Here is a 26,683-nt window from a genome sequence, read left to right as displayed (position 1 = left end):
ACTAGGCAGACTGGCAAGGTAACAAATCAGGACATTATCCACAGAACTGGTGAAGAAAACACTGACACTGACAAGAAAAAGCAACAGGATAATAGGACATCAGAAAATAACTTCCTTGGTACTAAAGGAATCCACAAAGGCAAACACAGTAGCTGAAGACAGAGATTGGAATACATCCACCAATAATGAGGACACAGAGTTCAGGAACTACTCTGAGATGAAGAGATAGTTACAGGGTAGAATTCATGATGGACCATGTCAAGCCAGTCAGGAGACCATTGATTCAAACAAAAAAAAGGCCCCTGTCACTTGTTACTCCTGGATGTTTGAGTGTGACAGTTATACCTGTGGCTCATCATTACTTCCCTGATCAAACGCCATTGTAGCCTCATTCTTCATGACAGTCAGTGGTCAACTATTCATGTACACTCATGACCATGTGCTCAGCTGCCACATTTTCAAGATAAGAGTGTATTTTAATTTTGTCTAGCCATCTTGCTACTGCCTATGATGGTACATGTGTGATTAGGATGTACTGATTCCCACATCAAAGCTTGTGGATTCCAGATACAATGAAATTGAAAGCTGCTGGGAAATTTTGTGCTGAAAACAGGGTTAAACTTGAGAACCAAATCGATCAGATTAAAAATGATTTAGAAACAGAGGTAGAAACAAAGCGTGCAGTAGTGGTAGAGGAAAAAATGGTAAAAGCAAATGAAAATGTAGATTCAAAATTGACTAAAAAGGAGAAAAAGGTGGACAGAGTACAAAATCTAAAGCATAGAGAAAGTGACAGTGGGTCTGATAATAATTTTGGTAAGCAGGATGAAAGTTTTTCCAGTGAGAGGACCAATGAGGATTTGTTGTATAAAGAAGATCACATGGTAAGTAAAAAGGAAGTGTGGCACCCTGTAATAACAGCAAGTGTACAAGGTATACTGGACAGTGAATGATGTTTCATAGGCATTTTTTGAATCTATTGACGACACAGAGGGTATAGTGGTGATGCATGTTTCTAGAATAAAAATTATTGGTGCTACTGGTAAGCTATCAAAGAGTGTGAAAGGAGAGGGAATGTTAACTGTAGAATTGGCAGGATAGCTGTTTGAGTGTAATTTCTTGGTGATTCAAAATTTCAGCATTTATCTAATATTTGGAATTAATTTCTGGTGCAAATAGCAAGTAGGGGGTTCAACATACTGTGTTGGATTCATTATGTGGCGACAATGCTTACTCCAGCTGTCTGTCTCATTTTTCGTGTTTCCTGATGCAGTCAAACTCTCCTCCTATCCACTTTATAAGTGAATCACAAACATTCTGTCTTCAACTTTGAAGTGATTTTGTACAGTAGGATATTTTAGTATAAGAATATTTTAGAAAAGTCTTCTCCAGTATTATTTATATACATTTAGTTGTGTTAGTAATATGTAGTGGAATCTTAAGGGGAAGAAACAAAGTAAATTGGTACAATAGTTAAAGAATTTCTGTCAAACAAAGAGGTAAGGTAAACAGAAAATGAAAAGTGTCAGCATGTGTGGAGAAGAAGGTGCAGATTATCTAAAAACTATAATTAACATCTGATGTAATAAGCTCATGTGTGAAGTTCATATAATTTAGTGCAGCAGCAGAGGCATATGTGGTAAAAACCATCTTGAATACTAGAACTGAATATTAATTGTGGTATAATAGAAGTGCTTGTGTTCAGTGCGAGCAGTATACGGAGATAACTATCTACCTATAGAAGTGTGTCATGGTACAACCTTTTCTAACATTAGTGAATTCCAGCTTTAGACATAGTTTCCAGGAGTACTGTGTGTGGAAAGAATAAGCAAGATTTGTATGTATATTGCCCTTCAGGCTAGAATCTCAAGCAATTTGTTGGAATACACTGAAATAATAGTTTTTCTAAGTGATAATTTTGTCTGATCAGTAATAAGAGTTAAGTTTGCCTTAGCATAAGGATCTGTTACTGTGGAGCATTTTTCAGTAGAATCAATTTTGGATTGGATAAGCAGAGCAGGTGTTTATTTATTAGTTAATGAAGTAATAATGAAATAATAATGAAATTATAAAACAATGAATAATGTTATGTTGTTAATGGTTAGGGAGCCTGTCTCTGCAGTAAGGACCTTTATTTTTTTTTTTTTTTTTTTTTTGATTGAGTACGTAACTGTATAAAAACAAATGTCTTGTAACTATATTATCTATTTTTGAACTAGGAAACATTGGGTATATTGAGCAATTCATGACACTGCAGTTGGGAATGAGAGCTTAACAGAAAGAGTAATATTTTAGTGAGGTGCCAGTCATATAATGCTGCATCATTGGATCTATAGGTTATCTGAAAACTTCTATTTTTGTTCTGCTGAATTATGAGCTTAAGGTGGTAATACTGGGATGAAGAAAAGAAATTTTGCTGATTAACTGATAACTGTAGTGCTGGACTGATGTGAATGTTCTGGCAGGTCAACTATTTGATAACATTTTGTGATTTTTGTGAGGATTTAATTTTCTAGTTGAATGAGAGTAATGCTCAGAGTTGAGTAGAGATGTGGGGCAACGATTTGGTGCAACTTACATCCCTTAATTTTGATTTGAGTAGTAACTAAGTTATGTGATGGTGACTATTCTTTTTTCATAACGTAATGATTAGTAAATCTATGCTACTGCACATCTGAGTTTTTACTAGAGGTAATGTACATATATTAGACACTAAGGCAATATTTTGCAAATGGGAAAGAAATAAAAGTCTTTCAAGTTCAACCAATTTCAGGCAGAGGTATGAGTTAGAATAATGCTTTGCAGTGTAATGTGCACTTGATTTTAAAATTTTACTAGTCCCCACCTTTCGTACTATAGTCAATTTTAGTACTAATTATGGTGATGTCATGATGACTATGTAATGTATTTTTGTGTGATGTAATGACTATCATTTGCCATTAATGTTAAAATTTCTTTTCCTTATATTTAGAAGTGAAAGTGAGAGTACTAAAGTAGGGTATTTTGTCTGCATTTTTCATGTATTGTGGGGGAGGAGAACTACCTCCAAGGGAACTGATAGCAGTGCATTTCCTTACTAACTGCCACTTGGACCTGTTGAAGGCATGGACAACTTTATGAGAAAGTGTTTTAATGATCATTAAAAGTGTGAAAGTGCTTGTGAAAAATAGTAAACATTGAGAAAGTGAAATTTTCTGTCTAAAAATTGAACTGCAAAGCCATCCCTTAATTAATTCTAAAGTAATTACTAGCTTTGTCAAAAGTATTGTTTGTTTAACTATATCCATTAATTTCATCATTTAAACAAATGGTTTGGTCTAATGATTATAGCAGAAGAAACTATTAAAAAGACGCAATTTTTTGCAGTATTCAGTTAATTTAATGAGTTAACTTTTAATTGGAATTTCCAGAATTTAAACTTAAAACAATGTGTAGTTTCAGTGCCTATTGTTGTGTGGATATACAAGGGCCCAATTTTTGATCCTGAGACAATCAGTCCACGGCTGAGTTTCAGACGAGAAACCCGTAATGGTTAGAACAACAACATTCCATCAACTTAACTGTGAAATAAGTGTAACACCATGTGTTAAAACAATGACAGTGTCTGTTCCATACATACCTTTTTATCCCTCAAGAACTGTAAACTATGTGGTTAGACTTTTACTGCTTGTAGATGTCCAACGGTAAACCATTGTAGCAGTATTTGGATGTTTGCCTGCAACCTATTAATGAGGCTTATCGAAAGTTAAACAATAGTTAACTGGACAGATTAACTGTGTATATTGTGGAGGGGCGGGGTTGTGAAGAGTGAAAGTAAAAAACTGTGAAATGCAAATGTGCACCTGTTAGCTACATAATTTAAAGTGGTCAGTGTTGAGCTTCCACCTCCATTTTGCAGCCAGTATAACAGTACATCAACACTGAGGACAATAAATGAGGAAATAAAGCAGGTGAATGTCACAGAGTCTGCAGCATCCAAAACTCCTAGAAAATCTCATATGAAATTTCATCAAAATACATATCCTGACATCTTGCAGTGAGTAGTTTCACTGATAACATGTTCGAATGGTACTAAAATACCAAAAACTGAAGTGAGCAAGTAATGCTGTAGCACCTGAAAATGATATCAGATGATAGCCAAGAGCTTGGTATTTGTTACTACTGTACATTAAATTTTTAGTGGCTTCTAATTTTTAGTGTAAGTTTTCTTTCATAGTTTAATACCATAAAGGAGCTCACTAGTCAATGGTATGAGAAGTCCACTGTGGAATCTATTCCAGATGGAACTGACAGCAGCATATAGCTTCCAAAATATGGAGGCAAAGTACACTTGGATCAAAGCCACACACTGTATTATACACAGCCAGTCTGATGAATTGACCAAACATAACTATCATGAAGTTGTCTCTATCTGTTTAGCAGATATCTGCTTATAGAAGTAGAATTTTGTTGTCCTGTTACATACAAAGGAACTCATTTGATCTGGAGTCAAGGAGACTCATAAAACTTTGTAATTAATTGATAAGCTGCTACAGCTATTGAAAACTTTACTTTAAGATTTATGTGATGAATTGATTTACATAATATAATTTAAAGACAGCTCTTAAAATACTGTATTATCATCTTGCATTTTTCTATTAGTAGACTGTACAGTTTTATAGTGTCCCTAAGCCCACAGAGTTTACATTTTTTCTGTTTAAGCTATTGTAGTTTGTCATGTATAAGTCTGAGCATACAGTGTACCTTATGTGGAGAGTGCACAAAACATATGTTATTTCTGTGGAAATGATATTATTGAAATAATTTTGGATTTTGGCTCAAAAATGTAGAGAGAAACAATACCTAGTATGTTCTGATCTCTCAATAACAGATGACATGAGCCTCTGGGTTTAACAATCTACGCATCCGGTTTTTTCTGTAGAATTAACATTTTTTTGCTTTTCACTTATGCCATAAATACCTGCATTTCTCCAATTCTTTCCTCTCCATTTCTAGAGTGAGACACTGGCTTCAAGAGTTAGTTTTTGTAAGATCTTTTATTTGTATCTGTGACTTTGCAACTGGTTAGTGACAGTTATTTCTGTTTCACTTTATTGTACATTTTTTTTTTTTTTGTACAACCAAGTGGCAGTGTGAACTGTGAGTGAATGATGAATCTACAAAAATGGATCTGTCATACATGGTATCCTATTATGCAATGCTGCTGATGTATGCAAAAAAAGCAAAGACATTAATATTTTCTGGCAGTTCTGCCACAGTGGTGTTCTGAAGCATCCAATGAACTTCCAATTGTTTTCATATCAGAGCTGTGAGTAGATCGTATATATTTTGTATGTTCTATGTTCTGAAGGTTGTTCACAAGCAGAGTATATTATTAACAGGCACTCTTCCATTCTAATAATATACTTTTGATGTTTGGACTATTATCCGTCACTTTACAGTATGTAAGTAGAGGAATTCAGAATACCATTGTAACACTTTGCCTTCTCATTGCCAAACATATTGTGTGTCATAAACTGTTTCCAAAATGAAAATTTTGCAGATGACATTCACAAGCCTCTCCTTCCCTCAGTGTACTAAATGAAAGAGTCGGCAATAACTTAAGTAACAGTTCAGTATATCTTCCGTCGTTGCTCCTTTCCTTTCCCATACAACAATGCCTATCAAAAGATATCTGGAAGTACAACAACATCTTGTGTAGTTTGCAACTGTTCACTGCAGCAACACTGCACACCTTCACATTATACAGAAACCCACACAATCACACGTGACAAATGATGTTCAAGTGTGGCTGCATGACCATTCCCCAGGCGGATTGACTGGTAGGTGGTTAACAGGACCATAAAACCTTGGATGAAATGGAAGGAACAGACATTAAGTGTTGATAAAAACTCTATACAACATACAAACATTATGAACACATGAAACCATTATGAGGGCTTAGCAGGAAAATAACTGTACCTCAATCTCTGCTGTGTGTAATATATAAATACCACTGTAATCACTTACCTAGTTATAAAGCTACAGTTATCAAAAAATTAAGAGTGACTTACTATAAAAAGGAGAACACATCCTAATGTTCTGTAAAATTACACTTATTCGGTTACGAATGAGCTTTCAGCTTATCAGGCCATCTTCGGCTGACAACTTGTCACCTGAAAGTGGCCTAAGAAGCTGACAGCCAGTTTATGACCAAATAAATAGAATTCTACGGAACATTAGGAAGGCTTTTCCTTTTAAATGTTATTAGCATGTTTTGACAAGCAAAGATGGAAAATTCAGTTACAAGAATGACTTGTCGAACAACCCTTAGGCACTAATGCAATTAGGACTGTTTCAGAGGGGTGGAGACTAAAGAGTACCGATATAACAAATCAAATTTTTCAGTACAAAACAATGTCTGGAGCTCAAATTGGGTGATAGAGAGACGTTAAAACAAAGGCATTATGCCTTACTGAGACTTGGACAGTCTCCATTCCAATATTGATCAATAAACACATTTCTTCCTCCAACATGCAATTCATGTAAAATATTAGAATGGTAAAACTAGATAGATCTTGACTTATACAGCATATGTACCACCCACAAATCATAAAGGAAGAGGGAGAAACAATACTTGTGTACCATGTACCCTCATTACAAACAATTCAGTGGCTTACTAAAACACAAATGAAGGTATAGAGATGTATGCATAACTATCTGCTTGAGTATTAAATAAAAATTTATAATTGGATATTGTATAGGCAGCTATATGGAAAGATGGGTAATGTACAGTAATACAAGAACCAAGAATGGACAATAAGAATTGAAAACTGAAAGAGAAGTGCTCAGATAGAAAAAGGTGTAAGGCAGTGATGCAGTCTTTCACCCCAATAGCTCAACCTGTACATCAAGGATGTAGTGATTGAAATAAAAGCAAGATTCACGAGTAGGATTAAAATTCAGAGTGAAAGGATGTTAATGATAACTCTCACAGATGGTATTCCTATCTTCAGTGAAAGGGAGTTAGAATTATAGGACCTGTTGCATGAAATGAACAATCTAATGAGCATGGAACAAGGATTGAGAATAAACCAAGGAAAGGCAAAACTAATGAGATGTAGCAGAAATGAGATTAAACATAAACTTAACATCAAAACTGAGGACTGCGTATGAGACAACGTGAAGGAATTTTGCTGCCTTGGAAGCAAATTAACTAATGACAGACAAAATAGACTAGCACAGGCAAGAAGGGCATTTCTCCCTAAAAGAAATCTACTAATATCTTATATAGGCATTAATTTGAGGAATAAATTCGTGAAAATGTAAATCTGGAGCACAGCACTGAATGGAACTGAATAATGAACACCAAGAAAAGAAGAGAAAGCATGTAGAATGATTAAAGTGGAAAAGAAATGAAGTGGTCTTCTGGAGAATCCGCGAGGAAAGAAAATGTGAAAAATACAGATGAGAAGGAGTGTCAATATGGTAGGATGTTAATTAAGCCATCAGGGGACACCAGAAGGAGCCATAAAGAGGAGGGACTGGAAGGAAAAACAGAGACTCAGATGCATCAAAAAATAACCAGGGACATTGGGTGTGAGTGCTACACTCAGATGAAGATGTTGTCAGAGGAGTGGAAGGTGTGGTAAGCAGCATCAGGCCATTCAGAAGATAGATGATAACTGACCTTTTAAAGAATATGGGGGTTACTGTACATAGGGCAGTATAGACACAAAGTTATATAGATAGGCAAGTCTGTTAGGAAGAAAACAGGAACTGAAGCAATGGCAGAAGGTTCCGATAAATGTCTAACAACAACAGAGAAAACACAGTGAAACTCTGCTGCTGAGCACCCATTGTAACAAAATTATCTGACAGTTTACAATGGGACACACATCCACATCTTTTTTGTCTCCAAAGGAACACAGTTTTAATCTGTTACATGTTTCAACAAAGAAAAAAATGCCAATTAACTCTGTAAAAATAATCACTGTAATGAAAAAAGTTAAAACATACACAAGACAATGAAATATAATTCAGGAAAGGCAAGTCATGGGGGGAAAGGACAAATGGTCAGAGGACACTGTAAGATAGCTGGCAGGAACCTATCATGACTGTTATCCATAAAGTTATCTGCCACAAGTTATCTGCCACATTCCACATCCATGAAGATCATCTCACAACAGGACTATGGAATGCTTCATATATCTAATCTTAATTAAACATGATGCAGGCATTTGAGGAAAGAGTCCCTGTGGTTTTCTAATGAAGCTCTTTATATTTACTGGCATGTTTTGGTCATTGGGCACTCTTATTTTAGTTCCTGATACTAGAATTTGTTTATATTTAAGTGAACTCTGTTAAGAGGTTATATCTGTTTTGAGGGCAGAACACTGACAATTTCAGTAAAAGTAGGCTAATGAAATTTTTCAGAAATTGTGGGATGCACTGCAAAATGAGATGACATAGGTATACATGAAGCACTTACTAAAATATAAATCACTTTAAACAGTTATGCAAAAGTGCACAACATTAGTGTCTATGCAGAACACTAACGTGACAGTTCAAATTTAGTTGTTTTTTATTGTATTTCTCTTGCCTGCAGTACAAACTTATTTTGCTTTTAATTTAATTTTTTAAGTTGATTAAAAGAGATCATATTTTGTGCTTTTCAGTGCCACTATTATATGAAATGTATACATAAATTACATTTTCAAAGCTGAATTATTTCAAAACTTTGTCCAAAAATACACTTTTATCATCAAATGTGGACTTAGGATGATTAATTTGTTCATTGTGTATTAAGAAATTCCAAATTAATGTACAACTATGGTGAGATATCCTGCCATGTGTCGACACATCTGTGGAAACAATTTTTCTTTCACATATGGTCCATTATGTCAGTTTTTTGTTGTGGCTATTCCTTGTCCATAGTCCACCTAAAAAATCTTACTGTAAATTCTATGTTTTCTGAGCTGCTTGGCTGGAAGCTAATCAATTCACAGTCTCTGTCCTAATATAGCAATGCCTGTTGCATATTTGTATGAGGTACTTGTCATTCATATTTGACGAGGACTACACGTCTAAATTTTAGTACTGGGATATGAACACATACACATCTGTAAAAGCATGTTTCACATATCTCAAGTAAAGAATATGTCTATTGCTGAAATATTAAGCTCTTACTTTAGTTTGTGAGCAAGCTAGTGGCTGTCACTTTTACATTCTTATGATCTCTTCACTGGGTTCATTATAATTTTCTGTCCACAAGCATTTAAGTTCCAGCTGACAGTCAAAATATTTTTGCATTTACAACAGAGGGTGCTGACTTTCTGTACATAATGAAATTTATAACTGTTGCCTGCATAAACACCAAAAATCTTGGATGTTCAGAGGTCCAGTTTTATTGGTGTTCTGAATCTTAATTTTTTATTTAATCTGGAGAAACATTGAATGATTTTTGCACTTTGATGTCTTCCTATGATGTTAACTATACAGCAGCCCTAAATTTCTAATAAGCAGCAAGATGCATTTGACTGGAAACTTCTAATGTCAATGACAATCAGCAGACTCCTACAATTTAATTATAGAAATACTGAACATGATGACAAGCAAATGTTTGACCCTTGGAAGTACTTTAGTATCAAACTCAAAGCATACATTGTCATAGTACAGTGTTATCTAGGAAAAATTATTCCTACATGTGTACTGTTATGCACTAATATTTACAGTTAGTATGTTTTACACATATCATATACAAGATGTTTTGTTTGTAACATCTGTCTAACAGCAAATGAATGATCTCATTAGCTGACTGTGTGCCTCAGACTACAGGAGCTAGTGGCTGGTATGCATATGGCTATTATGGTACACTTTTGAGGATGATGCCTAGAGGACCTTTTGTTGACTTACCATGATGCCTGTAGTTACAGCGATGCCCCTCCCGCAGTATGTGTTAGGCACGATATCTCCGAAGCCAACGCTCAGGAACGTGATGGCGATGAGCCACATGGCATTTAGGAGGTTGGCGTGCTCCTCATCATGGAACCTGTGCCGGCAACACAAACGCACCGCACTCTGTGCTGCTATCTACTTACGGTTTGCCACCGCTTGCCTCATCTCACTTGCTGATACCTCGGTGCTCCATTTTATTGTTCATTTACTTTACAGGGAAGAAAATGTGTTCCCTTATTCTGTTTCAAAATGAAGCTTTTAATTTTTTCAGTGAACTGCATCATCATTACAAACTATTACTTCTTTCAGTTAAAAGTACGCTGACAGTATATGAGCCAACAGATTACTCTAATAAAATATGAAAACAGTGATAACACACTATATGAACAGTGTTGGTTACCTCCTATAATCATTCATATAACTATATGAATGGTAATATGGTAATACAAAGACTAACATAAGATTTCAATTGTACCTCATAATGGAGAGATAGGAAAGATATGTTCTCTAAATAATAACAGATTCTGTTCACTGGTCTCCATCCAACGTACATAACTGAGGTCAGACAACAGATACAGTGTGATGAAAACAAACACCTCTTCCACTACAAGCTGCTTGGTGTGTCTGCATTCTACATAAGCTTTATAATATGTTGTCTTCAATAAATACTATACATTACCTTCAGTTGTTTACAATAAGAGCTATGTCAATAATACAAACATCAAGGTTCTATGGAAGAAAGAAGAAAAGACTTTTCTTATGCATTGTTTGTCATGCAGAGTGCTAGAATTTTTTTAAGCAGAGGTATGTTACAATTTGTTGATTATATATTTTTATCTCAGAAAATCTGCCAAAACACTGTGTTTTAAGACATGTTCCAAACTAAGTCAAAGGAGTATTTTAAAAATGGACACTATTATTATAAAGACTTCAAAATGTGTCAGAATTCAGCATACTAGAATCTCAATAATGAATACTGCAATAGTGTTAAATTTTAAATAACTCCTAACCCATAATTTGTAGACAGATAAATGAAGGCCCTGTCATTTCCTTGCAAGTTCATTATTCTACAAATGGAGAATTTAATATTTCTGGAGACATTAGATTCATTGCGTTATGTACTAGTGAAAAAAGAAAAGAAACATTTTAAAATAATTAAGTGTGCTGCCATTTATGACTTAATTATAAGATGAGGATGGCTTTCTGAGATCTGAATTTTTTTCTGAGTCAACACAGAGAACAGCCAGCTTTTTGGTTCATTGGTGAATGCTCAGTAAAACAGTTTACTCTACAAACTATTGAAACTACAGACAGATGTGAAGGTTTGCAGCAGTAATAGAAAATGTTTCATGTTTCCATCTGAGGGCAGCTCAGGAAAACAACATATTAGGTTTGATGTGCCTGGAATAAACTTTATGGATTGACAATGAAGCAACTGCATTACCAATGATGGTATTATCTCAGTTAAAGGAGCCTGCCACAGCCTTTTAAAACAGTAGTTTTCCCCAAGGGACCAGCTATTATCTACGATGAAATTAAATAAAAGAATTAACAAAAAAAGAAAAGAAAAGAAAAACAGATATATATGTCTTCCTTTCTTTATCTTTTTAGGTTTACATTACTTCAACTCCTCCATTGATTATTACAATATTATAATTGCATTTTTTTTCTAAATGTGAGCTTACTTTTCCTAACTGAAGCAGGACAGTATCATCTCTCATTTATTCACTAGCAATAGTTTCCTGTCAAAGACAGAGATTTTCAAATGCAAAGGTTTAAGGGAGAGGCACTTACCATCATCCCACACGTGAGTGTGATACCGCGACCGCAGTAAGTGTTAGGGACTATGTCCCCATAACCTACGCACAGGAAAGTAATCGCGATCAGCCACATGGAGTTTAGCAAGTTGGCATGCTCTTCATCGTGGAACCTAAATGTGGGAGGCAGAAACACAGAAACCATGCTGTCCATGTTTGTTCCAAGGTCCACAGTGTTAGCGTTTAAATGAGAGAGTGAAGAAAAACTATTATTTACAAGCATCTGAGTTCTCAAAATAGAGTATTAGCTGATATAATTCTCCACTAAAAGAAAGTGAATCTGTTTGATTGTAAGGAACTTGGTTAAGTAACTTAGCTGCTGTATACTCCTATAGTCATACATTCTGTTGATACTGTGTTATTCAACATTGCTATTTTTATTTTTTAACTGATATAAATCAAGAGGAAATAGCCCACAAATGTTTTTAAATTAGCCTTTGAATTCTAAGTCTGGTATGACTGCTTGTCATGTAGATATTACATAACAAAAATTTTAAAGCAGCTATGAATCTCTGCCTTGCAATTCCCACATGAACTTCTAGTGTTCTAGTATTTTTGAAGCAGTGCAACCTTGTCCTTCATCTTACTTTCATTAATAATGACCAATGCCAATATAACATGCTCATTGTAAAAAACTGATTTCTTATTTGTTTCTTGGTCTCTAGTCTGTTAGTTTATCAGTAGTGGAATGTCACCTCTGAAGGTAAATATCGGGCAGTCATTCTATCTCTGAGTGATTTTACAGTTTTCTCAAGCAGGTCCAGTTTTAGAATATTTTTCCACACAAGTAACTTATCATTTGGCACCCCCCCCCCCCCTGCCCCCCCATAATACACAGTTTTCTCCTCTCATACACTCTTGTTACTGTCAATTTTCATTATGAATCATGACTGTGAAACACACTGCATGCAAGTCTTGCACTTAGATGCCCTTTGTACCCAAGGCAGCTACTACTGACTGTGATACATCCTGTACAGAAATCTTACAGCTGCAGCACCCCTTGTGTCCCTGTCAGCTTGCCACCCCAAGTGGCAGCTTGTGTTGCTTGTACCTTAAACTGGCTCTGTTCTCAAGTAAATTTTCCTGCATGTCAGTTTTGAAAGTATGGCACAGCCTGACGATAACTGTGAGTACTAGTATATTTGAGTATTTAGCCCCTGAAATTGGAGGCTTATGGCTAATAATAGTAGATTATAATGGCAGCATACAAACAGTAAGCTCTTCTTTATAAGACATTCAACTTCCAAGACTTCACAAGGAACTGAGCTGCTGCTGTTCTCGTTAAGATCTGTATTTTATTCCTTACTTTTTTATAATGAATCACTGGTGTATGCAAATTGTCAAGTCATCTCAATAGAGTCCTGCAACACCCCAAAAATGAATTAAAAACCACATCTCACTAATTACAAAGGATTTTCACTGTCTATAGTACAATTATGCATTCAGCTCTGCAATAATATGTGTCAAGTACTGATTTGCATTTTGATGAACTACTCTCCAGATACAGAGTTTGTAATGATTTTTTCTGAAATTCCACACCTTGGGCTTCATTTTCTGCTTTCTACCCTTCATTTCTCCTAATGGAACAATCTTAAAATTCTGGAACTTAGAGATTTAACTGTTCTTCAGAAGTTGTCTATTAGAGTAAGTGATGCTCCAGTTGTTTCAATAGCTAGCAACACCTATGCCAGAAATCCTTTAAGGAAAGAACCTATGAGTGCAGCAGCATGGTGACAGTGTCCTAGGTGATTGATTATATGAACTGAAAAAGAGGCTGGTGGGCAGCATAAGGTGCTTTAAAGTGAACTCTCAGACTGAAGGAATTAAAACTAAGACAAGAAGGGAAAATATTTCTTTAGTCATTTAAGGACTACAGAACAAACTAAAGTGTCATGGAAGACATGGATTTTCTCAGAGTAGTCTAGATATTAAAGATACAACTAAAAAGTTGAAACAGATAACTGGTACATCATTCTATTGATATTTAATGGCACCCTAGTAAGAAGAGGAATTTTTGTTAGCCAAGAAGACAAAACTAATGCAACAAAATAAGAAAGCATTGTAGCAGTTATTCTGTAGGAGAAGCTGACATTATCTTTCACCTTTAAAATTTCACATCTACTGTATCTATAAACTTAATTTTTGTAAAACTGTTTAAGAAATTGAATAATAAATAAATAAATTACTTCTGTAAATTATGCATGTAATTTCATGCACTGACTCATCCAAAAACATCTGTAGAATACAGCACTATTATAGATAAAGGGAATCAATGACTAATAAATACACCATGTGTATTGTACAATGTTATTCTCATTTCATTCATACTTGAATAGAACATTGTGTTAGTTTACAGTTTGTTATGTTAGGTAGAGATAAATCTTAAAGTTTAATGTGTCCAGTAATGGAAAATATGGCACAGAATGGGTCAGGAGACAGCAGTGTCTGCGTGAGCTGAGCTCAGTGACCATATCTATTAGCTCTCCATAAGGATGTTGCCCAAAATCTATGTATTTGACACTGGCCCCCTTTTCACATGCTGTTTCCTACTTGGAATCTCAATTATTTGAAGAATGGCATACGTCACTGATAGTAACCAGTGTTGTGTGGTATGTTAGATTACACTTATTTCCATCCATATTAGCATTTGAGGTTTCTGTGTGGAGATATTCATGAATCATCATCATCATTTTGATTCCTTGTTGAGGCTATAATTTAAACATGCATAGAGGGCACTGAAAATGTCACATTGTCTAGAAACTTGCCACAGATAGCAATTTAAGACTGTGAATTTCAAAGTAAAGTATGGGACTTTAATTTTTTTTCCAGAGATGAATATAGGCATGCAGTCAAAACTATCTGTTTTGTTATAACCAATGTGTGTTTTTCCTTGTTCCATCTGTTTAATGAATTTAACATTTAACTGAGTAGTTGGTTTTATGCCATTTCACTTTTTTTGCTAGTAGGTTTCAACTTCTTACCGAGGGAAACTGGCGATACTTAAAACTATACGTTGAACTGAGTCTCGAAAGCTGGATACTGGTATCTATTTTCCACAAAGAGCCAAGCCAAACATGCCTCATTGAGCAACTCACAGACAAATAACCTCTATGACTCTTTCCATTTTCGCCAAACTGACCAGTTTCTCTCTTCTGTAGGACATACTGGTACATAAAGAATTTGACTCAAGGTTGTGGCTGAGATTGAGTGCAACTAGTGGTAAGTTGAAATTTTGGATTTATCCTCATGGTATGCCCAGATGGCTCAAGTAGCAAGAGAACTGTCAGTGAAAGACAGCTCTTCCATATCAATTCCTAATCTGGAATACAATTTTATCTGTGCATGAGCAATAAACAGTGTCTACACTGTTCAGCGAGTACAAGAATTTCATCTGAGTTTTATGAGGTTATAGATTAGTCAAACTGTCCACCCTATCCATTTTCCTAGAGGTAAATCTTGCAGAATACTGTAGGAGACACTCAGGGGAAAGTGGAAGGAATGAAGAAAAGCCATTGGCAAGCTATGAGTTGGTGCATATAATGTGATAGGGTAGCTCACATGGTTCATGAGAAGCAAGAATAGACCTCTGAGTCCCAATCCAGCACATATTTGGAACTTGTTAGAATAATTTTATCTCATCTAATTTCTCACAATATTTAGTGTTTAATTTTTATGTCTGAAAATACTGCAGTGTAAATTTTCATTGTCTATGAACTTTAAGGCCAAATGTATGTTGCAAAAGCATTATGTTTAACATCTTATTAACTTAAATGGTACCTCTAGAACTTGTTACAATACGCACAACATATCAAATGTAAAGAAGGACATGAGCAAAAACTGGAATAGGAATGAACTAAGCAGTCAAGGCACTAAAACAACAACAAAGAGTTATTAGCAGAAGATACTTGAAACCCTGAGAAGTTACAAATGTCAGAACAGGCAACTGATCAGACAGAGAAAAGGGAAAAGCAGACCAAAATTAGAAGCATAGCTCAGACAAAAATGGATATCAAGAAAGTATGAAAAACAAAGGAAGCAAATTCTGAAAAAGAAGAAAGATATAGAAGCTGCAGCCCACAGGAATGAAAAGACAAAGAAGAGAAGCTTCACAAGAAATTAAAAAAAATAATTACTGAAGGAGTTGAAAGACAATGAAATAAATGCAGGAAGAGTAGAGGGTAGAAAGATAAAATGTGTGTAGGCTCTGATTTCAGGCGATTGGTACACATTTGAGCTATGCCAGTGGCAAAAATGAAACAAATGCCGCAAAGCACACTCCAGCATACAAAGTTCTCAGGAGGATGCTGGTAGGAAGTATAAAAATTGCCCACATAGTGGAGCACACAAGCATATTATGTTACAGAGTGCCTCACATCACCTATTTAGTCTGAAGCTACATTAGTTATTCCATATTATGTCTGCCTCTTTTTCACGTAGGTTGATACCCTTCTCTGACATGTTGATTGCTATCTCTGATATGTCCAGCTTATTTCCAGCTAGGTTTCAGTCATCAGTTGTCCTGTTATGTATAACTTAACTTAGAATTCTGAGTGATTTTCTTATTCAACACACAAAAAAATCTTTTCTTCATTACAACCCATCTTATATTATCAGATGATGAAGAAGAAGAAAGACTGAGGTTTCACACCCTGTCAAAGGTGAGTTCCTTAGAGGCAGTTCTGTTAGATGAATAATCCCTTGTTCCTAAGGGTAAGCAATTGTGTCAAACTTTGTTTATGAGTCTACAATCCACTGCAGTACAGTTTTACAGATTATTGTGCATAATTATTTAAAAAGATGGACCCAGTTTAATTAATTTTTATTTCATGAAATGGAAACTGGATATGAATTATATACACACTGTCCAAAGGAAGAAAATGTAAAGTTTTCATCACCACAACTAAAGAGCTAATAGTCAAGTAAATGATCACAGGAATTCTCGTAGGTTAAAACTACTAAAATTTCCAGCTTATTATGACTGGTATATTTAAAAAATCATTAGTGGTGGTCTGGATCACGCAGTAGCTTGCTACTTTCAATGTTAAGCTGCTCTATTGCATACTGCAGCTTAAATACACAATTTGACCACTGACAACTGTTGATGCCACCATCCTTTTGTTGCCACTGAAGAAGACTTGTGCAGTTTTTTGTAAACAGAAGAGATTATTAAGTACAATGGAAACTTTAATCAGAAGGGAGAAGGCATTAAGCATAACAGTATCTGGCTGCTGGTTCTGAAGAAATGCATAAGCCTTTCATAATCAGACAACAAGAACAATGATGTCAATAACTGTGCCCACATTCTAATCTCCACACCACAGTATGTCACAGAGTAGTTTAATGTCTGTCAGTGGTGAGCCACTGCATGACCTGGACTGACACTCAAGCTATGACCAACCTCCCCTCCTCCAAACCCAACAAGATGTCCTTTGCAGATGGGGACAAAGTGTTGGGTTATCTAACAGACCCCACAACACTGCATCACAATAGCCCTTTTTTTCCTTGAATATTTTAATAAACTGAACATAGGTTAACTTAGTGTAGGAATCAAACAAGAATCCTTACAGTTTTTGGGCCATAGCCTCTCTGAATGAAATATCTAGGCGTGTCATTTTATTTTCCTTGCAGCTTTCATCTGACACTTCACTCCCATCTACCAAACTCCTCAACTCTCCTGTATATTACATTGTTGATTTAACCACTTCTGTGAGAAAGAATATGTATAAAAGAACTGTTTACTGTTTACTGACAGAGAATTCAGAGTATTTTTGAAGTGGCCATTTTTTTTTTTTTAAAGGTGGTATAGGGAATGTTAATTGTGACCTGAGAAGATGATATGTATATATATTTAACTTTACATGCAAATAAAAATAATCATTAGGTCCTGTAAAATGAACCAGTGGCATTTCAGCAAGAATAATGAGCACACATGTAATGTGCAGTCAACTAAAATGAGATAATATATCTGCAAATAAAAGCAATTAAGTCATAAACATTTTGACCAAAGGCAAATGATGCATTACTAAAGCAGAATATTATTGATTCATTGTTCTGGCAAACTGTTATGAAAATATTATCTATCATCTATTCTAAATTCCATACTCAGTTCTTGCATAGCTTGCCATTATTGACATATTGTCATACATATTTATTTCACAATGAACAACATCTAAATTTTAATATCATGCTGCAAGGAAAGAAATAACACAATATTTTGAGACTCAGATGCTTTTCCATATAGGATATGTTTCATAAAGTGGCAAGAAATGATTAAAGTACCATGCCATGCAAAATCTATATTTAACTAGCTACATTTTAAGTGTCTGAAAAATATCCCTTGGTAAACTACACTTGCTCAATGCAGAAACTGTGATGAAGCAATACTGACAGCTAATTTGTACACCTATTAAATTTCTGATTAGTTTATATTATGTGTCATTAAGAACAAGTAATCTCTATGATTTTTAATTTGGCCAGTTTTAAATACAATTTTTGTTCAATAAATGCATCAAGTGAATTATGGAGTTTTCTTAATGAACACTATGGTGCTCATGAAGATTTACAGTGGGGACCTAAGGATTACAGATTCCTATAGCATTTTAAGAAGATTTACAAAGGAAATTTATGTAACATTAGTATTCTGTGCTATCAAGAGAAATAACAAAAAGTTACTAATAAAGATACCTTTATGTCAGTGCTATTATCTTTACATACTGGTGTTTTTCTTTTAGGACAGACATGCAGTTGCACAGACCGCAAAGGTCAACTTTATACTACTTACGTAATTAAAACACTGTAAGTTAGGGAGGTTGTTTGTTTAGTGCTATTAATGTTGAATACTATAATGAACAACACAAAGCATTAGGCCTATGTACAGGCACACACACAAGATAACTTTCTACTTAAAAGTATATTCTGATGGGAGAAAAAATCTGCTCACCAATGACAAAAACTTAGGTAAGGTTATCACAAGGTGAAACAACTATCGATGGATTTGAGACTGGAGATAATACGCCAAAAGATAAGTAATTCCTGGTTACAGATCGAGAAATGAACATAATGCACTCTCCAGTTTCCATGTCCCCTTAATTGACATTTAGAGTGACAATGTTTCTACGAGCTTTTGAATATCTCCAGCTGTTTCTCCTTTCCCTAGTTTCTAATAAAGATAATCAAGATTGATATAATAGAAGCTGCCTGGCTGCTATTACATCTTAAACTCATTTTTAGTTTATTTATTTGATACAACATACTAGTGTTTGGAACAAAGTAATTTTTTATTATGCCTGAATTATGGTAAAGCTTATTAAAGAAAGTAATGTTAAGGATAAAACATCTATTTTGTAGCGCCTTTTTAAATCGTACATTATAAAGATAATTTTTTATTTGTGTTGTCCATTTCTGCTGCTCAAGGCAGATAAATAACATTTTTGCCATTGTTCTAACAAACACAAGAGTGTGTCATGAATGACAACAAATTAAAATTATATCTGGCTGCAAAATCAATGACATGGTCAATCACCTGACCTATCCTCATGAAATAATACTTGTAAGTGCGTGTACATGCTTGTGTTTGAGGAATTTATTTTCGCTGTATTGGTTGGTTGGTTTTAGGGAGGGGATCAAACAGAAAGGTCTTCAGTCCCATTGAATTAGGAAAGGTTGGTTGGTTGGTTAGTTTTGGTTAGTTGGTTGGTTTGTTTGTTTGTTTAAAAGAGGGGGTGGGGGTGGGGGGGGGAGGGAGCAAATTGTTAGGTATTCGGTCCCTTGTTCTGAATAAAACAATGCCACAAGGGTGAGAATAAAACAAGTGAGACTGACAGCACAAAATGGAGTGAAAGGATAAACCACAAGAATGTCAGAAGGGCAACACACACTTAAATGGACAAAAGGGGGGAAGAAAACCACAGAAACGCAAGAAACAGGTAGAAGAGATTAAAATGACAAAGCAGATTACCATGGCTGGCTGACCATGAGAATAAAAAGGAGAAGCCAGCCAATCTGCAACACATTAAAACCTCCACCCTAAAAGCACTAGGATGGAGGATACAGAGGGACAAACGACATGTGCTAAAACTTAGATCAATTGATAATACCCACCCTCAGGAATAAAATGTAAAACTAAATCAGTCGATGAGGCATTGTCAGGTAAAATTAGCAGCAACATGTCAAGTAACCGAAGATTTCATTGCAGGGCAGTCAAAGTGAAACAGTGCTCCAGAATATGGGCCACTGTCAACCGGGAGCTGCCTCCACACTGAGGCAGGCCTTCACAGTGCAGGAGGTAGCCATGGATCATCCAAGCATGGCCAATGAGGAGCCAGCAGAGAACCACAGAGTCCCTGTGAGAGGCCCGCATGGAGGACTGCCACACACTCGTAGTCTCCTTAATGGCATGCAGTTTGTTGAGCGTACTGAGACTATGCCATTCTGCCTCATAAAGCTAAAAAACCTGGCGGCATAAAAACGAATGCAGGTCAGTTATAGGAATGCCGATCTCTATAAGCAGTTTCAGTGGAGCCTGTTTGGCCAGCCTGTCAGCAAGTTTGTTGCCTAGGATTGACGTATCCTGGGGTCCACACAAACAACAGTGAACGACGGGACCGGTCCAGGGCATAGAGGGACTCCTGGATGGTCGCTACCAAAGTATGACGAGGGTAGTATTGGTCGGTAGCTAGTAGGCTGCTCAAGGAGTCAGTACACAGAAGAAACGATTCCTCAGGGCATGAATGAATATGCTCAAGAGCATGAGATACAGCCACCAGCTCTGCAGTGAAAACACTGCAGCCATTGGGCAAGGAATGCTGTTCAATATGTTCTCCATGGACACATGCAGAGCCAATGTGACCATCAGTCATTGAGCCATCAGTGTAAACCACTTCGTGGCCTCGGTACATGTCAAGAATCGAGAGAAAGTGACAGCAGAGAGCTGCGGGTTGTGCTGAGTCCTTTGGGCCACGTGGAATGTCCAAGCAAAGCCGCGGCCTAGGTGTACACCATGGAGGTGCATGCAAATGGACCTCAAGTATAGGTGGTAAAGGCAAGGACTCCAGTTCACATAGAAGAGATCGGACATGAACTGCAATTGCAAGCCCTGACCTGGGCTGCTGATGTGGGAGATGAACTGCTGTGGGTGGGAAAAGGAGACAGTAATTCAGATACGTAGGAGAACTACGAATGTGTGTGATGTAACTGGTGAACAGTTGCGCACACCTGACCTGCAATGGAGGGACTCTGCTAGGACATTGGTCACCGGACCTGTCCCAAAAGCTCCCATCACTAGTTGAACACCACTGTGGTGCACAGGGATGAGTAAACGCAATGCTGAGGGTGCCGCTGAACCATAGTCAAGGCGGGATTGAACAGCACTCTATATCCCAGTTCGAGTTGCTTAGGCAGCGGAGGGCATTGAGGTGCTGCCAGCACTTCTGCTTAAGCTGATGAAGGTGAGGAAGCCAAGTCAATCAGGCACTGAAAACTAGTCCAAAAAATCGATGTGCCTCCACTACAGTGAGAAGATCATCAGTAAGATAAAGTTCTGTTCTGGATGACTGGTATTATGCCGGCAGAAGTGCATAACACATGACTTTGTGGCCGAAAACTGGAAGCCGTGGACTAGAGCCCATGACGGCGTTTTATGGGTGGCTCCCTGTAGGTGCTGCTTAGCAACATCAGTACTGGTGGAACAGTATGAAATGGAGAAGTCGTCTGAATACAGAGAGGGTGAAACAGACGGCCGGCCCTACAGCTGCTGCTAGACCGTTAATGGGCACTAAAAATAGAGATACACTCAATACAGAGCCTTGTGGGACCTCATTCTCCTGGGCTCCCTTTTATGGGTGGCTCCCTGTAAGTGCTGCTCAGCAACATCAGTACTGGTGGAGCAGTATGAAATGGAGAAGTTGTCTGAATACAGAGAGGGTGAAACAGACAGCCGGCCCTACAGCTGCTGCTAGACCATTAATGGGCACTAAAAATAGAGATACACTCAATACAGAGCCTTGTGGGACCTCATTCTCCTGGATATAGTGAAACTATCAGAGGCACCAACTTGAATATGGAAAGTATGAAGCGACAGGAAATTCTAGATAAAAATTGGGAGCGGGCCTCAGAGTCCCCACTTGTATAAAGTGGCAAGGATACGATGTCACCGTGTGGTGTCATATGCTCTTCATAAATAATAAAAAAAAATAAAAAATAAAAAAAACGGCAACAAGGTGTTGGCATCTGGAAAAGGCTATTCGGATGACAAACTTGAGGGATAGAAGATTATCAGTGGTAGAGCAAACAGGTGGAAACGCCCTGGCACAGAGCCAGTAGGCCACTTGACTCCAGGACCCAACCCAACTGCCAACGCAATATATGTTCCAGCAGCTTACAAAAACATTGGTGAGGCTTATGGGCCAATAGCTATCCACATCAAGAGGGTTTTTGCCAGGTTTGAGCACTGGTATGTTGGTGCTCTCCCACCAGTGCAATGGAAAGACATCATCACACCAGATCTGGTAGAGGATCATGAGAAGATGTCACTTGTAGTCAGACGAGAGATGTTTAATCATCTGACTGTGGATCCGATCTGGCCCAGTCACTGTGTCGGGGCAATGTGCAAGGGCACTGAGGAGCTTCCATTCTGAAAATGGGGCGTTATAGGGTTCACTGTGGCATTAGTGAACGAGAGGACTTTCCCTTCCACCCACCCTTTGAGAGTGCAAAAGGCTGGGGGGTAATTCTCTGACACAGGGGCTGAAGCACAGTGCTCAGCAAAGTGCTCAGCAATTGTGTTTGTGTTGGTAGATAACACACCATTAACTTTAACACCAGGAACACCTGTTGGAGTCTGGTACCCAAAACTCATTTGATCTTTGCCCAGACTTGGGAAGGTGATGTATGGCACCCAATGGTAGAGATGTATCTCTCCCAACACTCCTGTTTCCGTCTTTTGATAAGTGGCAAACTCGGGTACGGAGCTGTTTAAATGCTATGAGGTGCTCCAGGGAAGCGTGCCATTTATGAAGCTGTAGAGCTTGCTGATGTTCCTTAATTGCCTCAGTGTCTTCTGGCGACCACCAAGTGACTGTCTTTCACTGGGGGAACCCTAAAGAACAAGGGATCACATTTTCTGCTGCAGAAATGATTGTTATAGTTACCTGCTCAACCACCACATCGATGTTACCATGTGGGGGAGATTCAATTGTGAAAGCAGAGGTGAAAGCATCCCAATCTGCCTTGTTTAAAGCCCATCTTGGCAGGCATCCATGGGCCTGACACCGAGGCAGTGACAGGAAGGTGGGGAAGTGATCACTACCACACAGTTCGTCATGTGCACTCCAGTGGATAGATGGGAGAAGGCCAGGAGTGCATACCGAGAGATCAATGGCCGAATATGTGCAATGTGCCACACTGAAATTTGTGGGGGCACCTGTATTTAAGAGGCAGAGGTCGAGTTGTGACAGTAAATTTTCGACCTCCCTACCTTGGCCAGTAAGCAGGGCATCACCCCACGAGGGGGTTATGCATGTTAAAATCTCCCAAAAGCAGGAAAGGTTTAGGGTGACCAATCAGTGCAGCCAATGCATTCAGGGGAATTGCACCATCTGGATGAAGATATACATTGTAGACAGTTATTTCCTGTGTTGTCCTTATCCTGACAGCCACAGCTTCAGGAGGGGTTTGAAGGCGAACAGGTTCACTGCATACTGAGTTCAGGACATAGACACAAACTCCACCTGACACTCTACTATAGTCACTACGGTTCTTGTAATGTCCCCTATAGCTGTGGAGGGCAGGAGGCCACATTTCTGGGAACCAGGTTTCCTGAAGGGCAATACAGATAGCAGGTGTAAAGCTTAAGAGTTGCCATAGCTCAGCCAGGTGGTGGAAAAAACAGCTTCAATTCCACTGGAGGATAACGTTACCATGAGGCTGGGAAGGCATGAAGCACACAAGGAGGCAGGTTATGCCTCAGGGTCACCAGCTATCACCGATTGAGTATTTGTGGCCATTTCTATGGTGGATGACGCATCAGTGAGATCCAGGTCTGCAGGGGACACTAAGATCTCCACTGCATCCTCAGATGCAGAACTGATAGGGAGTTGTGGTGGTGTTGGAGCCACCAGAGGGTTGTGTTTCTTAGCAGACTACTACTTAGTTTGCTTTCCCTCTCGCTTCTCTTTAGGGCCTTGCTGAGAAGATTTCTCTGAAGCAACTTCAGGCACAGAGGAAGACCATGAAGCTCTCTGTCGAGCAGCTTTTAGTTCCTTGAGCCAATGGCGAGTATCCACTGTAGCATCAGTGGAGACCTTGGGACAGAGGGCCCCAAGAGACCCCTTCCACACGAGAGGAGCTGAAGGAGGCTGTTGCTTCTCCAGCAGGGGGGAGGGACCAATGTTCCCTGTGTTTGGGGGGGGGGGGGGGGCACTTGCTACCGAAGTAGGTGCATTGGGAGCAATGGAGGAAGATTTTCTCCCTACCACCATGGCAGCAGATGTATTCTGATGGCCTGGAGGGCCCACTGTTCAAGGCACAGAGTGAGGAACCACTGGCACTTGGGACGGCGATGGTGATGTAGCTGCAGCATATGTCAACGTCAAGTGAATGGGGTGTTATCTTTTAAATTTATGTTTAGCCTCTGTGGTCCACGGTCTTGACTGAGAGAGGTGGTGCAGTGGTTAGCACACTGGGCTCGCATTTGAGAGGACAGCAGTTCAATCCTGCATCTGTCCATCCTGATGTAGATTTTCTATGATTTCCCTAAATTGTTCGAGGCAAATGCTGGGATGGTTCCTTTGAAAGGGGATGGCTGACTTCCTTCCCCATCCTTCCCTAATCCGATGAGACTGATGACCTCACCGTTTGGTCTCTTCCCCCAAACATCCCAACCCCAACCCATGGTCTTGTACTCCAGCGGGCAGCGGGTGTGGTTCTCTCCACTGCTGATGCAAGTGGGAGGAGGTGCATATGGAGTATCTGGGTGCAGTGGATGTCCGCAGTCTCAACATGCAGCACTGGAAGTGCAGCGGGAAGACATGTGCCCGAACTTTCAGCACTTAAGGCACCACGTAAGGGGAGGGACGTTGGTGTAATGACACAACAGTAAACCATCACCTTCACTTTTTCAGGCAATGAATCACCCCCAAACGCCAAGATGAAGGCACCGGTAGCAACGCTGTTATCTTTGAGTCCCCTGTAAATGTGCCAGATGAAATGAACACCCTGCTGTTCTAAGTTTGCACAGAGCTTGTCATCAGACTGCAAGAGGAGTTCGTAATGGAAAATGATCTCCTGGACCATGCTGAGGCTTTTATGGGGAATGATGGAAACTGGAATATCACCCAGCTTGTCACAGGTGAGTAACGCCTGGGACTAGACTGGGGATGGTGTCTGAATCAAGACTGCGCCATTTCGCATCTTGGACAACACTGTCACTTCTCAGGCATCAGCAGTGTGATCCCTATGTTGTCAGGGGGCTACCTCCAAATGGGTACATGATGGCCCCACCACAATGGACTGGCTACTGTGCTGCATACTGGGTGCAGAGAAATCCAATATTGCAATGGGGGTGAAAGAGGACAGGAGGCAATGGAAGAAGATGACATACCTCGGAAAGTGTCCTCACCCAAATAGTTGAATTGCAGGTGGAGATGCAAAGCCATGACACGAGATTCAGGAGATCAAATCTAAGGGCATTATGGATAACTTGTCCACCAAGTAAGGCATCCTTCCCCATACAGCCCGCACAACTGTAGAGTTTTGAAAGAGCAAAGGTCAGACCATAGAATGGGACCTGAACTCATAGGGCCGGAAAGTGTGAGACGCCTTTTAGTCGCCTCTTACAACAGGTGAGAATACCTCGGGCCTATTTTAAACCCTGGACCTGCAGGGGGGCATTAAGGAAGGATGGGGAAGGAAGTTAGCCCATGCTCTCCCAAAGGAAACATCCCAGCATTTGATTGAAGCAACTTGTGAAAATCATGGGAAACCTAAATCAGGATGGTTGATGTGGTTTTGAACTATCATCCTCCCCAATGCAAGTCCCGTGTGCTAAGGAGTATGCCACCTTAGTCAGTCTCACTGTATTATGATGAAAAATTCTATACATTTGAGAGATGATCCCTGGATAAATAAAAAAATGAAAGAAAGTCAAATGTTTATGAAAACCATGAAAAACTTAGCACACAATGGTCATATACAGAGTTGAGCCATGCTCCACCACAACTTGAGTCCAGTACACTGGTGTAACTACTATGCCACCACACTTAGTGATGTTTCAAAATGTCCTGCTAAGAAAAGAGAAATAGATTTTATAGTGAATTTGTAAAACAATGTTTCTTAAAAGATATGTCTTGTGTTCTGCAGTGTCCCTCGTAAGTGAGATTATCACTGTACTAGTTAATAACTGTTTAGTAATAAAATATTAAGTTTCACAGCCTCATTTCAATGAACACTGTAATCTGTGATGTTGTACAGAACATATTAATTAAGGTAAAGTCTTTTTCTTTCTATAATGCAAATTCTGAACATGAACTAATTCTTTGATAACTGTTGTAGGAAATTTTGTATAAAACAGTTTTGAGTATTGGGCCACATCATTGTAAACTACTAAATGCAGCCAAAAATCTGGAATTATTTTACCCATGGAAGCCTAAAAACTTAAATGTTGTACAAAAGTTCTTGTAGAACATAAATACTTTTGAATAAAGGAGACCACTCACGAAAAAGAAGAAGCATTGGGTTAGGCACACACAAAAGAAAGAAAACTTGCTAGCTTTCAGAGTTATCCTTTGAGAAACTACATGAAATGCTCCCCCCCCCCCCCCCCCCCACACACACACACACACACACGTAAGTCACCTCAACAAAAGGGCAGAGTTTGTGTGTGTGTGTGTGTGTGTGTGTGTGTGTGTGTGTGTGTGTGTATTACTACAAAGAGA

General features: G+C 38.3%; 1 protein-coding gene across 1 annotated transcript in view; it reads right to left on the bottom strand.

Annotated features, from left to right (window-relative positions):
* The window catches only part of LOC126281356 (small conductance calcium-activated potassium channel protein), a 1,755,063-nt gene that overhangs the window by 108,338 nt on the left and 1,620,042 nt on the right, over positions 1-26,683 (bottom strand). Inside the window, exon 7 of the mRNA XM_049980265.1 lies at positions 9,895-10,030. Coding sequence (XP_049836222.1) covers positions 9,895-10,030 — 136 coding nt within the window. The remainder of the gene's footprint in view (positions 1-9,894; positions 10,031-26,683) is intronic.

The sequence above is a fragment of the Schistocerca gregaria genome, chromosome 7 (assembly GCF_023897955.1).
Source record: "Schistocerca gregaria isolate iqSchGreg1 chromosome 7, iqSchGreg1.2, whole genome shotgun sequence".
In the NCBI taxonomy this organism is placed as follows: domain Eukaryota; kingdom Metazoa; phylum Arthropoda; class Insecta; order Orthoptera; family Acrididae; genus Schistocerca; species Schistocerca gregaria.
This window is presented reverse-complemented; position numbering and strand designations above follow the sequence as displayed.